Source organism: Elephas maximus, chromosome 15 (genome assembly GCF_024166365.1).
Source record: "Elephas maximus indicus isolate mEleMax1 chromosome 15, mEleMax1 primary haplotype, whole genome shotgun sequence".
Classification (NCBI taxonomy): Eukaryota; Metazoa; Chordata; class Mammalia; order Proboscidea; family Elephantidae; genus Elephas; species Elephas maximus.
Genome location: NC_064833.1, coordinates 50,953,834 through 50,969,415, shown reverse-complemented (window position 1 = coordinate 50,969,415; position 15,582 = coordinate 50,953,834). Strand labels below are relative to the sequence as shown.

Genomic DNA, 15,582 nt, shown 5'->3' with positions numbered 1-15,582 from the left:
AACCATTTGCTCCACCCAGGGATCTTTTCCTTAGACCTAGGAGGTCAGAAAAGTTTTTAGAGCAGCTGATGTTTAGTTTGTTACAGTTAACTGCAGGAAAGGAGAGGAACGGTGCAAAGAAAGAATGGCTAGTATGAGGTAGCTGGGGTTAGGGAAACAATAGTGGGGAAATGAAACAGGAGAGGTGACATGAATCAGATTCTGAATCTTTTAGTTTGTCTTTTAAATGAGGCAACTTCTTTGAAGGATTTTAGACAAGTTTTTGACTTGGTCAAAAGTGAATATCTGAAAGATCATTCTGACAGGTGTGAGGAGGGTGAGTCTTCTTTAGGGGGTGGAATAAGTAGGAAAATTAAACTAGTAACAGGGAGACTTCTTTGAAGGTGTTTGCAATAACTCCAGTAAGAAATGATGTCTGAACTCAGATACTAGTGAAGAAGGGATAGATCTGAGGGATGTTGCTGAGGTGAAATCAACAGAGTTTAGCAACAAACTGGATGTGAGGGGTGAAGGAAAAGAGAATCTAGTGTGACTCTTGGGTTTCTGATTTGGGTGGACAGGTGAGTGGGTACTGGTGACAAGGCAGGGAATATAAGAGGCAGAGCGGATCTGAGGAAGGAAATAATGAGTTAAGATTGGGACTTATAAATATTATAATGGATTATTTAAGTTGAGGTTTCCAAAAAGCTATTTTGTATATACACACATTCCTGGTGGTGCAGTGGTTAAGAGCTTGGCTGCTAGCCAAAAGGTTGGCAGTTCGAATCCACCAGCCACTCCTTGGAAACTCCATGGGGCAGCACTACTTTGTCCTATAGGGTCACTATGAGTTGGAATCAACACCAACAGGTTTGGTTTGGTTTGTTCTTATACACACAAAATATAACTCATTTAACAAAGACATACTCATTACTCATAGTATATATATGCATATATAACATGTCAAAGAATGGGAATTCCAGAACACTTAATTGTGCTCATGAGGAACCTTTACATAGATCAAGAGGCAGTTGTTCGGACAGAACAAGGGGATACTGATTGGTTTAAAGTCAGGAAAGGTGTGCATCAGGGTTGTATTCTTTCATCCTACCTATTCAATCTATATGCTGAGCAAATAATCCAAGAAACTGGACTATATGAAGAAGAACGGGACATCAGGATTGGAGAAAGACTTATTAACAACCTGTGTTATGCAGATGACACAACCTTGCTTGCTGAAAGTGAAGAGGACTTGAAGCACTTACTAATGAAGATCAAAGACCACAGCCTTCAATATGGATTCAGTATATATTTTATCACAATAAAAAAATTTTTTTTAAAGATATTTGAGTTCTCTGAGGAGGAATGAGGGAATGGCATCTAGAATGTAGGTGGAGGGAAGAGACAAAAAAGTAGGTGAAATAAGAAATCATCTGCTATAAGAGAAAGGCAGTCTACTGCAGAAAGGGTGATAAAGGGCTTTAGGACTTTGAAGTGTAGCACAAAAGTTTGCGATCAACTGTTAACCTAAAGGTTGGCAGTTCGAAACCATCCAGTGGTATTATGGAAGAAAAGACCTGACAATCTGCTTCCATTAAGATTACAGCTCCCCCCACCCCCCCTCAGAAAAGAAAAAAACCTATGGAGCAATTCTACTCTGTAACACGTGGCGTCACTATGAGTTGGAATCAATTCGACGGCAACCAACAAGCGAATTTGCAGAGAGAGCTGAAGACGATTAAGCAATGTTGAGGAGCCAGTTGAAGGTGAAGATCAGGAATTCAGAATGGCATCAATCTGTGTGGTCGTGGGATTCACTGGTAAGTACAGAAAGGATGATAGGTTGGGAGAATAATGAAGAAACTAGAAGTCTTGAAGCTGATATTCAGGAATATGGGTACAGACAAAGAATGTTTTAAGGATAGAGGACTTACGTGTTCTGAAAGTGGGACACCTGAGTTTGTTTAGAGATGGAGCAGTTCTCTGTACAACCACCAGCGTGCAGCTTCAGAGATGAATTGTAGGAGTGGAATGGAGATAAATTTCATTACAGTGAAGGGAATCAAAGGACTTGAAGTTCAGACTAGAGTGTTAGATAGTCATTCTTTCACATTGACAAATCAATGGTATCTGATAAGAATGGAAACTAGGAGCTGAAGTCTACACTGATTATGGGGGAGAAAAAGGACACTTGAAGGGTGACAGACAGTAGGTAGAGAAGAACTTTTAAAGGTAGGTATAACGTAGGCATGTAGGAAGAACCAGAAAAAAAAAAAAAATGGCATTACCTAAGCCAAAGAATTCTCCACAAATCTTATAAATTTACTCTTGCTAAAAGCTTAATAACTAATAAAAAAGGTAATGCAAGATTATTTAAATATTTAATATCTTTAGCCAAAGGACAATTGATGTGGAAATACCAGACACTGTGGCAGAGTATTTCAGAAAAACTTATTTGAACACTGGGAACTTTCGGTAGCTCTCTACACACAACCGTTAGCACCTGCGCATATGGATATGTGCCACTTGGGATATTAAAAATACCTGAGTAGAGCAATGTGTGTGATCACTTCCTATTTAGGAAGTTATTTTAAATCACTTTTAGTTAAAATGACAAAAGTATAAAGATTACTTCTTGGGTATTTCAAAGACTCTCACTTGTTAAATTATAAACCATAATCACCTCTTAGACTTTTGGCCTTATCTGATAACTTATTCTGTGAGGCATTCCCCAAAAGAACATAAGATCTTTATTTTTCTGCTTTTCACATAATATTTCACCTCAAGTCAAACAGAGGCACATTTACCAAAACATAAAGAGCCTAGCACAGTAATATCTATGTAAGGTAGAAACCTGTCAGAGAAGGAAAACGCAAAAATATTTTCCACTCAATAGACAGTGTCAAAGGAGGAAAACTTGTGAGGCCCAGAAAAAAACAAGGTAATCCTGTTAAGTTCCAGCTCTCACAGGTTTCACTGTATTTTTTTAAATTTGTAACTGAGCATCTAAAATGAGTTAAACAATTAAAAGCCTTACAAAAATTTTTAGCATTGTGTACTATTTATTAATCATTTAAATAAATATTGATACAACTTTAAAAAGAAAATGAAGCAAATTATTATATTAATTAAATAAAACTCATTGCCCATTTCTTCATATTTGATATGTGATATTGCTACTCAGTCTTCCTCTGGTTTTTGTAATTATGAATAGATGCATGTAATAAGATTTTGTGAACATAAGTTAAAATGCTCTAAAATCAGTGTTGTAGGATACACTATCAAATTCATAAAAATATTCTTTTAAATGTATTCTTATTCTATTCTTTGTGAAACAAATACTTAGGCCAAAGGTTTTTCCATTATCTTTCCACAGATGAGCTACAGGGAATGAACAGCAGGGGGCACAAAAACTCAAAAGTTATAAAGCAGAGCACGGTAAAATCCTATGTAGTATTGGAAAGCAGATAAATTTTAGAGGTAGATTGGATTTTATGTCAGCTGACTCAGTCACATATAAGCTGGATGACTTTTATCTAGTTATTTAACTTCTCTGAGCTTCCACAATGGTAGAATCATGATAACCATGTTAAAAGGTAAGGCAGCTTAATAACATTAGGATTTTTTTTTTTTGATTGATATACATACGTGTGTGTGCGGGCGTGTGTAGGCACTGAAAGCATTATTTAATAATAAATGCAAACTTAGATTTTATAGCAATGTGTGCAGACCATGAACATGGAAATGGCTGTGAAGTTTTATGATGACATATAAGCACAAATACGTTGTTGTTAGGTGCTGTCGAGTTGGTTCCGACTCACAGTGAGGCGATGTACAACAGCACAAATATAGCTTTATTAAAACAAAACAAACGCTAAACAAAATAAAGGTGTTATTCACCCAAATGCAATCAAAGCTTTTTCTATATAAGAAAATGTGAATGTCAGAGTAACTGGATTTGAACACGTGTGTGTATATTTTCATCATTTCATAGTGCAGTGTTTATATCAGAATATGACCCAGGAAATGATCTCCAACAGAACCATCAACAAGTGCTTGTTCTGAAGGTAGATCCTATCCAACTTTTTCTGATCAATATATGGGTGTGGAACCTCAATTTTCTCTAGTAAAACAGAAACAAGAATACTTGCTTAGTAGGGTTCCTGTGAACATTGAACAGCACTGCTGTGAAGGTAGCGTAGTACCTGACATATGTAATTATTAGGGCTTTTTCTTCTAAAATCACATTGATATTCTGTATGTGTAATTGAAAGCAAAGGAGCCCTGGTGGTGCAGTGGTTAAGGGCTCAGGTCCTAACTGAAAGGTTGATAGAACCCAGCAGCGGCTCTGCAGGGGTGAAAAGACTTGGAGATCTGCTCCTGTAAAGACCGTAGCCTAGGAAACCCTCTGGGGCAGTTCTACTCTGTCCTACAGGGTCACTATGAGTTGGAATCGACTTGAAGGCACACAACAACAATTAAAAACAGGAACTCAAACAGATTATTTCTACTCTTAGTATTCATAGCAGCACTATTCACAATAGCCAAAGGGTAGAAACAATCCAAGTGTCTGTCAACAGATGAATGGATAAACAAATTATAATACATATATACAATGGAATATTTTTCAGCCATAAAAAAGGAATAAAGTTCTGATGTATACTATAACACAGATGAACCTTAAAAACATTATGCCAGGTGAAATAACCCAGACACAAAAGAACAAATATTGTATGATTCCATTTATATTAAATATCTAGAATAGGCAAAGTCATAGAGACAGAAAGGAGATTAGCGGTTACCAGGACCTGGAAAGAGAGACTGGGGAGTTATTGCTTAATGGGTACAGAGCTTCTGTTTTGGGTGATGAATAGTTTCAGAAATAGAAAGTGGTGATAGTTATAAAACACTGTGAATATAATTAATGCCACTGAATTGTATGCTTAAAAATGGTTAAAATGGAAATTTTATGTTTTAACACAATAAAAAACAGTAAATAAAACCACGAAAATACTAGAAAAAATAAATGAATATTATATAATTCTTAAAGATGAGAACATTCCTTTAGAATAAGATATCTAGGTAATTTTTGAAATGATATTTAAAAAATGGACTAGAACAAGGTAATTTTTGAACAATAATCTTTATTAGTGTATTTTCAAAGGTACATATAATCCTGAGCTACTGCATTTTTACATTTATCATTCTTTGAAGTTTACATTTATTTTGTTACAAACTCTCTGATAAGTATATTTTTTATACAAACCAGGAACATAAATAATTTAATTATTCTTAGCCCTGGAATAGCCAATTAATTTACTCAGAGTATCTCATTATCTAATTCTATTACATTATAGACTTTAGAGCATTATTTCTCAATTAAGCAATTTCTTTTTCAAAACGGCAAAGATGGGCAGTGCGAGAGCTGAGTCCTTAAGTCCTAGTGAAATCTTAGAAAACTAGGTTGCTTTTTGTTTCTGATCTGTTTTTTTTCTTTTCTTTTTTAATAAAGAGGGTAATTATCTGACCAGCTATATTTGAGAAGAATGGTCAAAAACCTCTAGTCTCAACATTTTAGCTAATGTAAACGGTCATAAGCTCCCATCACACATAAGGAGTACATAATTATCCCAATAAGAAACATGTATCATAGTCTAATGAAAAGAAGACAACCCAATATAAGTATACCTTTGTTTAAATGGTCGAGTATTATAAAACATGTTGTATGAAATACCTCTCCCAGGTTTTATAAAGGAATACATACAGTTGATCAACATTAAATTCCATGACTCCAGACCAGAACTTTATAACTGGTGAGTAAAACAGACAAAAACGAAAGACAAAAAGTTCTGTGATCTTTGAAAAAAGACATTTATCCAACATCTCTAACTGTGGACAAATAAATATTTTCACTCTTTTATTTTAACTTACTACCAAAATATTTATCTCTCTACAAACAACAAAAAGCAAGTATACAGTGTCTAGAAATGGTTTTTCTCTAACAACAGTGTCAAGTCTTTGAAGATACACTCAAAGCTTCTTCCTGAATAAGGTCACTATGATCTTAGGATAAAGTTACAGTAAGCAGTTTAAGCAAAATGCATATTGCTTAGATTTTAAAGCAAGCAATTTTGATATTGTCTAATTAAAATGTAAGTCTAAATGTTAAGCTATTATAGAAACATTTATAAATACTTTTTGGGAATACTCACAAATTAGCAAGTAATGGAGCAACTGATTTTAAAATGATAAACGGGTGAGGTTACACGCAATGATGGGAGGAAAATCAAAAAATACTTTTAAGAAATGTAAAAGAACATGAAAACACAGCTTTATTATTATTCAGAGCTTGAAAACCTAGCAGCAAAATGAACTATTTGCATATAATGTAGTGCAATCAACATTTGTTCATAAAGGACTAAGTCTCAAAACTATTATACACAAACAGAATGGAATCCATTGGGATACATGATTTAAAGATGTCCAGAGTATCTTATCAAGAGCTGCTAGACACTCTCACCTTCATCGCTGGAGCATAAATAAGCAAGCTTATGCAAAACTGTGTTCTGGATAACTGACTCTAATGGCTCCCCAATAACAAGCTCGGATAAGGCAGATCAAACCTAAGAGATAAGCAATTGCCCAAGAAACATAGGTTGCATGAAATCGCCTGGAAAAATCTTGGGTGCCAACCTAAAATACAAAGCAATATAAAACAAAGGTTAGAAATTTTAAGAAGGTATCTGCTTAGAGAACTTCTGTTGGGTTACATATGAGTTTTATGAAATATATCCCTAGACCGTATCTGTTGACTGTAATGGCAGACTAAAATTTAATAAGACAGTGCTGCTACTTAAGTATGAATTTTATGAAGTAAACAAACAAATCCACTAAAAATATGTTATCTCCAAAAGGAATTTAATCAACATACCTCCTTAGTCTCGTGTGACAAAGTAGAATATTGTTACAATTATGGGACCAGGTATACTAACTGAGGAACAAAGAAGCATGGAAACCAAGTGGCAGAAAAACAGATCAGTTTCTTCCTCTTCTGGCGTAATCCCCTTGCCAACTGCTTAGCTTCAGTCTCCTCTAAAAATAAACCATCCTATATTGGTACTAAATCTCTGCTTAGCTTGGATTGAAGGAAGAATGGTTTTTTAGACTACAGCTAAATAAGGACTGGCTCAGATACAAGAAACCCCACGGCAACACAAAATTGGTCCTGGCACCAAACAGACTTTAGCTAAATGCACGATAAACTCCCCAATATCAGAACTTTCAGAGGGGTCCCTGATACCACTACACCTGGCTGAGCAAGCTCTGCTGAAAATTGGACCATGAATTTGGCTTCAGATTGCCCACAGTCATTTAGAAGTATCTGGGCCTGGCATGCAAGGGAGGCAGGCCTCCAAGGATCATCCCTGGCTGTCCCAGGCCTCACCATTTATTACAGAGCTAAAACTGAGAGGAGAGAATTCTAACAGTTCAGCAATACTTACAGTTAATCCAATGCCGATGAAAATACATATCATTCCAATGGTAATATATGCACAGCAGCGTCTTCGTGGAAGCGCACTACCCACTGAGGAGCTGCAAGTTCATGACAGCAAAAGAGAACATTAAATATTTCATGAAGATGATCCATTTCATCTTTGTGAGCACTCATCTATAGTTCTAGCAGAATTGTTTATATATTTTTATTTATTCACCTTGATATATTAGAACACACATAAAATAATAATTTTCAATGAGTAACTATTATGGATTGAACTGTGTCCCCCCAGAATGTATGTCAACTTGACTAGGCTATGATTCCTAGTAATGTCTGGTTGTTCTCCATTTTGTGATCTGATGTATTTATGGTATGTGTTGTAAATCCTAACTTCTATGATGTTAATGAGGCAGGATTAGGGGCAGTTAGGTTAATGAGGCAAGACAATCTACAAGATTAGGTTGCATCTTGGGTCAATCTCTTTTGAGATATAAAAGAAGAGAACAGAGAGAAGAGGGACCTCCTATCATCATGAGCCAGGAGCAGAGTGCATCCTTTGGACCCGCGGTCCCTGCACTGAGAAGTTCCTAGACCAGGGGAAGATTGGTGATGAGGACCTTTCCCCAGAGACCAACAGAGAGAAAAAGCCTTCCCCTACAGCTGGCATCCTGAATTTGGACTTCTAGCCTCCTAAACTGTGGGAGAATGAATTTTTGTTTGTTAAAGCCATCCACTTGTGGTATTTCTGTTACAGCAGCACTAAATAACTAAGACTGTAACCAAAATAAGAAATGGTGAATTTGTGATATTTTAATATGGATTTAAATAAACTGCAAGCCTTGGTCATTCACAATATCTACAAATAACCATAAAATCATAAAACTCACTAATGATTTTACTCGACAAAAATCTATTTCCAAAAAATCTATTCCAGAATGGAAAATCAGTGCTATCTTGTAAACATTTGATTTTTTTCTGGTTTTAACAATTAACCTATGTTTACTGTAGAATATTTGGAAAATAGAGTAAAATATAAAGAGGAAAGGAATATTATCTATAATTCCATTACCATAACATAGTCACTCAACATTATGGCATATTTCTCTCCAGTTGTTTCTTTTTCTTTTTTTGAATTTACCAACATATCATGAATATTTTCCTAAGTCATTAAGTATTCTCAAACTGAAATTCTGGTAGATGAATATAAAACCCAAGTATCTGATTATAACATAACCAATTCCCTACTACTGGACACAAAGTATTTTTGTTATTCTAAATAATGCCAGATAAACAACACTTAAAAGCACTGAACTTTTTTTCATCATTTTCTTAAAATAAATTCCTAGAATTAGGATGATAAATTTAAAGTGATTAAACTTTTTAAAGTCTTTTAATAAGACTTTAAATACATACTGTAAAGAGGCAGCTAAGAAATTCATAAAAGTATATAATGCTACCGTTGCTACTTGCTATTATGTCAATTTCAAATCCTGGTGACCCCACGTATACAGGGTAGAGCTGCTCCATGGGGTTTCAAGGCTGTGACTTAAAAAAAAATTTATTGGTAAAGACAGCACATGGGTTCCATTATGCTGGATTCTGATGTCTTTTACAGTTATGGTACCCAAAAAGTTAATCCAGTTTAAATAAATTTGAGAGAGGAGTTCCAAGTCAGCTTTCTTGTGAACCCCTCCTTTTTCTCCTCCCTTCAACAAGCCTGATTACACATACATAATAATTACATGTACCCCCCTCCAACAAAAAAAAAAATCAAACATGTTGCCATCGCCGTCGAGTCAATTCTGACTCATAGTAACCCTATAGGACAGAGTAGAACTACTCCATAGGATTTCCAAAGAGCAGCTGTGGATTCAAACTGCTGACCTTTTGGTTAGCAGCCGAGTTTTTAACCACTGTGCCACCAAAACAAAACCTGTCATCTAATTAAAAGAAAAACAAAACTCATCATCTTCAAGCTGATTCCTACTCATGGTGACCCATGTGTGTCAGAGTACAAGTGTGTTCCACAGGATTTTCTTATTTTTTATTGTACTTTAGATGAAGGTTTACAGAGCAAATTAGTTTCTCATCAAACAATACACATATTGGTTTGTGTCACCGTTTGCCAAACCACAACTCATCAACATTGTCCCCTTCTCAGCTTTGGGTTCCCTGTTATCAGGTTTCCTGTCCCCTTCTGCCTTCTTGTCCTTGCCCTTGGGCTGGTGTGCCCTTTTAGTCGCCTTTTGTTTTATGGACCTGTCAAATCATTGGCTGAAGGGTGAACCTCAGAAGTGACTTCAATACTGAGATAAAAGGATGTCCAGGGGGCCATACTCTTGGAGTTTCTCCAGTGTATGTCAGACCAGTAAATCTGGTGTTTTTTTGTGAGTTAGAATTTTGTTCTACATTTCTTTCCAACTCTGTCCAGGACCCTTTATTGTGATCCTTGTCAGAGCAGTCAGTGGTGGTAGCTGGGCACCATCTAGTTGTGCTGGACTCAGTCTGGTGGAGGCTGTGGTAGTTATGGTCCATTAGTCCTTGGGACTAATCTTTCCCTTGCGTCTTTGGTTTTCATTTTCCCTTGAGCCAGATGGGGTGAGACCAGTGGAGTATCTTAGATGGCCACTTGTAAGCTTTTAAGATCCCAGATGCTACTCATCAAAGTAGGATGTAGAACATTTCCTTTATGAACTGTTATGACAATTCAGGTACATGTCCCCCGAGACCATGGTTGCCATAGCCCTCAGCCCAGTAATTCAGTCCCTCAGGGAATTTGAATATGTCTATGAAGCTTCCACGACCTTACCTTGGGGCTGTGACCTTTTGGAAGCAAATCACCAGGCCTGGCTTCTGGGTAGGTTCAAACTACCAACCTTTTGGCTAGTAGTCAAGTGCTTAACTGTTTACACCATCCAGAGATGGCTAGCACTTCTCAATTAAAATTTCAAGTCCAATAGTACTTAGCTCTCTCCACTTCTAATTTTGATAATTTTCAAAAATGAAAAGTATAGCTGAGATCAAACAGCCAATTTAGGACTTTCTTCTCAGGCTAATCATACATGTATTTATTAACACACACTGTATGCCAAACACTGTGTTAGTGAATGACATAATGAAGTGTTTTTATTACCTTTGTGTGCCCAATTTCAAGATCATCATGCCTAGCACACAGTAATTGCTCAAGAAATGTTTGCTGAATAAGTGAAATACAGACATGCACCACCAGGCATTATTTAGAATTGTGCCATTCCACAGAGGCTAATTTTTTTAATTATAGAAAAATTATTTCCTTTAAGTCCAAATCTTTTAAAAAATGGATGAGTATTGTAAATATATATCATAAACTTTCCTATATACGTGAGTCCAGACAAACTGTTTGAATGGCCTGAGGGTTATCATTAACCACTATAGTGTGCCATATTCCAACTTGCTACCAGGAGTTCACTGCCCTTATGCTATATTTAGCCTTAATATATATGGTTTTAATTCCTATGTGTGCATTTAGTGGTTTTTCCTGCCTTATACCTCACATCTGGCTGATGTTTCCCTTTATTACCTGTGTATCTTCCTCTAGCAGTCCCTAATCTATCATGGAAACCAACTAAGCTTATTAGAATTATTTACTGAAAAAAGCAAAAAAGTTCTAGGTAAATATTAGAGCTGCTTTTCTGTGATCCAAGAGAATATACTCTAGTACGTTAATTTCAGCGTGTGAACTCTATTTAGACTATTCATGCCCATTTTTTATCATTCAGTTACTACACCTCTGGAAAATATTTCCAGAGAAGAAATAACTTATTACTACCCCACAACCCAAGTGTCATCTTATCATAGCAATAAGGCAATGACCAAAAAGCACCCGTTGCATGGATAATAATGTCTTCTTATACATTTTTTTTTTATACATTTAATACATATGTGGTCCCTGTATGGAGTCCTGGTAGCACAGAGGTTAAGGGGTTGGGTGTTAACCAGAAGGTTGGTGGTTTGAACCTACCAGCTGTTCAACAGAAGAAAGATGTGGCAATTGGCTTCCATAAAGATTTTTAGCCTTAGAAACCCTATGTGGCAGTTCTACTCTGTCCTATAGGGTTGCTTAGAATTGGAATCAACTCAATGGCAATGGGTTTTTGGGTGATATCTGTATGCAATATATGATATTCTTTGCATGTGTTAAAACTTTATGTGCAGGCGTGTTAAATGGTATGCTTCCATGACTTGCTTTTTTTGCTCAATACTCTACAAAAGGCTCTTTGATACTGACATACTGAGATCTAATTCATTCATTTTCACAACTATGTTCCATTACATGAACATACGAATGGAACATATCTGTTCTCCCTGTGGATGGGCATTCAGGGCTTTTTTTCTCCCTAATTTTGATGTTATAACAATGTTGCTTTGAATACTTCTGTATGTTTCCTTATGTACATATACAGTAATCTCTCAAACGTACAACTAGGAATAGAATTGCTGGGTTGTATTGTGCACATATTTTCAACTTTAATGGATACCAAATTTCCATCCTCACTAACACTGAGCACCCCGCCTCTGCCCCGTGGATACCAAAATCCAAGAATGCTCAAGTCCTTTATATAAAACGATGCAGTATTTACATATAACCCTCCCACAGCCTCCTGTATCCTTTAAATTGTCTCCAGATTACTAACACCTGATGCAACACTAATACTATGTTAATAGTTGTTAATGTTTACACTTAATGCTTTCTCAGTCTTTGCAAGCACTTTATCACAAATCAGGGAGACCATTTTTGATGCAGTAGGGGCAGCATTAACACAAATTTCAGCTTCTTTCTGCTTTATTGTTCAAATGTTCAATTTCTTTCTTACCAACCTTACGGCCCACTTCAGCAAGCCACAGGCCACTTTTCAAAAGGCCTAAGATTTTTATTTTCTCTTCAAGAGATAGCACTTTACACTCCCTTTTAGCCTTTGAGGGATTGGTTTGACCATTTCATTGGTTTTTAGCATCCACTGTTTCACAGAAACAAAGGGTGCACACAACACAAGCCTAACCAAGGAGACGCCTGGTGAACAATGTTCAAACAAGGAATGCTGAAGAGAGACTGAGGATCTGTGGATCTGAGAGGCTACAGCAGAGGGTGCCCACACATCACTTCATTTACATGGACTCAACGTAGTGCATGTTTTGCTTTCTGGAACTTTTTCTTTTTCCCTGAATATTTTCAATCTAGGGTTGGTTGAATCCAAGGATACACGCAGATACAGAAGGCCAACTATGTATATCTCCTTGATTTCCAGCAAGGTTGAACATCTTTTCAAATGTTAGTGGCTATTGGTTTACTTTTGCCTATTTATTGCTTGTTCATGTTTATTGCCCCTTTGTACTGAGCTGTCTTTTGCTTACTGATTCACAGATATTTACATAATCTGGATACTATTTCAGGCAGCTATCTACACTGCATATATCTTCTTATATCTTTTCAGCATACTTAATCTGTATGCTGAGCAAATAATCTGAATAGCTGGGGTATATGAAGAACAGTGAATCAGGATTGGAGGAAGACCCATTAACAACCTGCATTATGCAGATGACACAACCTTGCTTGCTGAAAGTAAAGAGGACTTGAAGCACTTACTGTTGAAGATCAAAGATTACAGCCTTCAGTATGGAGTACAACTCAACATAAAGAAAACACAAATCCTCACAACTGGACGAATAAACAATATCATGAAAAGCGGAGAAAAATTAAAGTTGTCAAGGATGGCATTTTACTTGGATCCATAATCAACACCGATGGAAGCAGCTATCAAGAAATCAAAGGACGTATCACATTGGGCAAATCAGCTGCCAAAGACTTCTTTAAAGTGTTAAACAGCAATGATGTCACTTTGAAGACTAAGATGTGCCTGAACCAAGCCAAGGTGTTTTCAATTGCCTTATATGTATGTGAAGGCTGGACAATGAATAAGGTGGGCAAAAGAAAAACTGATGCCTCTGAATTACAGTGTTGGTGAAGAATATTGAATATACCATGAACTGCCAGGAGAATGAACAAATCTGTCTTGGAAGAAGTACAGCCAGAATGCTCCTTAGAGGCAAAGGTGGCAAGACTCACATACTTCAGACTTGTTATTAGGAAGGATCAGTCCCTGGAGAGAGACATCAAGCATGGTAAAGTAGAAGGTCAGTGAAAAAGAGGAAGACCCTCGAGATGGAATGACACGGTGGCTACAACAATGGGCTCAAGCATAGCAATGATTGTGAGGATGGTGCAGGATCGGGCAGTGTTTCGTTCTGTTGTGCATAGGGTCACTATGAGTAGGTACCGACTCGATGGCACCTAACAATAACAGAAACTATTTTTTAATTCATTTTAAAAAACATCTTTTTTTTTTATTAACTTTTATTGAGCTTCAAGTGAACGTTTACAAATCAAGTCAGACTGTCACATATAAGTTTATATACACCTTACTCCGTTCTGCTACTTGCTCTCCCCCTAATGAGTCAGCCCTTCCAGTCTCTCCTTTCGTGACAATTTTGCCAGCTTCCAACTCACTCTATCCTCCCATCCCCCCTCCAGACAGGAGATGCCAACACAGTCTCAAGTGTCCACCTGATATCATTAGCTCACTCTTCATCAGCATCTCTCTCCTACCCACTGTCCAGTCCCTTTCATGTCTGCTGAGTTGTCTTCGGGAATAGTTCCTGTCCTGGGCCAACAGAAGGTTTGGGGACCATGACCGCCGGGATTCCTCTAGTCTCAGTCAGACCATTAAGTATGGTCTTTTTGTGAGAAATTTGGGATCTGCATCCCACTGATCTCCTGCTCCCTCAGGGGTTCTCTGATGTGCTCCCTGCCAGGGCAGTCATCGGTTGTAGCCGGGCACCATGTAGTTCTGGTCTCAGGATGATGTAAGTCTCTAGTTCATGTGGCCTTTCTGTCTCTTGGGCTCTTAGTTATCGTGTGACCTTGGTGTTCTTCTTTCTCCTTTGATCCAGGAGGGTTGAGACCAATTGATGTATCTTAGATGGCCGCTTGTTAGCATTTAAGACCCCAGACGCCACATTTCAAAGTGGGATGCAGAATGTTTTCATAATAGAATTATTTTGCCAATTGACTTAGAAGTCCCCTTAAGCCATAGTCCCCAAACCCCCGCCCTTGCTCCGCTGACCTTTGAAGTGTTCAGTTTATCCCGGAAACTTCTTTGCTTTTGGTCCAGTCCAGTCCAGTTGAGCTGACCTTCCACGTATTGAGTATTGTCCTTCCCTTCACATAAAGCAGTTCTTATCTACTAATTAATCAATAAAAAACCCTCTCCCACCCTCCCTCCCTCCCCACCTCGTAACCACAAAAGTATGTGTTCTTCTCAGTTTATACTATTTCTCAAGATCTTATAATAGTGGTCTTATACAATATTTGTCCTTTTGCCTCTGACTCATTTCGCTCAGCATAATGCCTTCCAGGTTCCTCCATGTTATGAAATGTTTCACAGATTCGTCACTGTTCTTTATCGATGCGCAGTATTCCATTGTGTGAATATACCACAATTTATTTAACCATTCATCCGTTGATGGACACCTTGGTTGCTTTCAGCTTTTTGCTATTGTAAACAGAGCTGCAATAAACATGGGTGCGCATATATCTGTTCGTGTGAAGGCTCTTATTTCTCTAGGGTATATTCCGAGGAGTGGGATTTCTGGGTTGTATGGTAGTTCTATTTCTAACTGTTTAAGATAACGCCAAATAGATTTCCTAAAAAACATCTTTTGATGAAAAGTTTTTACTACTGAAATCAACGTAATGTAATGTAATCCTTATACGGTCAAAATTATCAGTCTTTTAAGCTTTGTGCTTTATGACTTGTCTAGAAAATTCTCACCTACCTCTATATAATAAAAACAACATTCTATCTTTTCTTCTAAGGTATTAGTTTTGATTTTTTATTTATGTCATGTGTCCACCACCAGTCAACATACAGAACAGGTCCATCACCACAGGATCATGTTATAACCACTTACCTCCCTCCTGCTTCCCCACTGCCCTCACCACACTATCCGTAACCCCTGGCAATCACTAATATGTCCGTTGCTTTTAAAATATTACATGAATGAAATCATAG

The 15,582-nt window shown here is 37.2% G+C and overlaps 1 protein-coding gene across 1 annotated transcript in view; it reads right to left on the bottom strand.

Annotated features, from left to right (window-relative positions):
* Nucleotides 1-6,403: 6,403 nt before the first annotated feature.
* The window catches only part of PIP4P2 (phosphatidylinositol-4,5-bisphosphate 4-phosphatase 2), a 71,298-nt gene continuing 62,119 nt past the window's right edge, over nt 6,404-15,582 (bottom strand). The window contains exons 6-7 of the mRNA XM_049854510.1: nt 7,482-7,572; nt 6,404-6,672 (exon numbers count right to left, since the gene is read on the bottom strand). Of these exons, the coding sequence (XP_049710467.1) occupies nt 6,529-6,672; nt 7,482-7,572 (235 nt within the window). The 3' untranslated portion in view covers nt 6,404-6,528. The remainder of the gene's footprint in view (nt 6,673-7,481; nt 7,573-15,582) is intronic.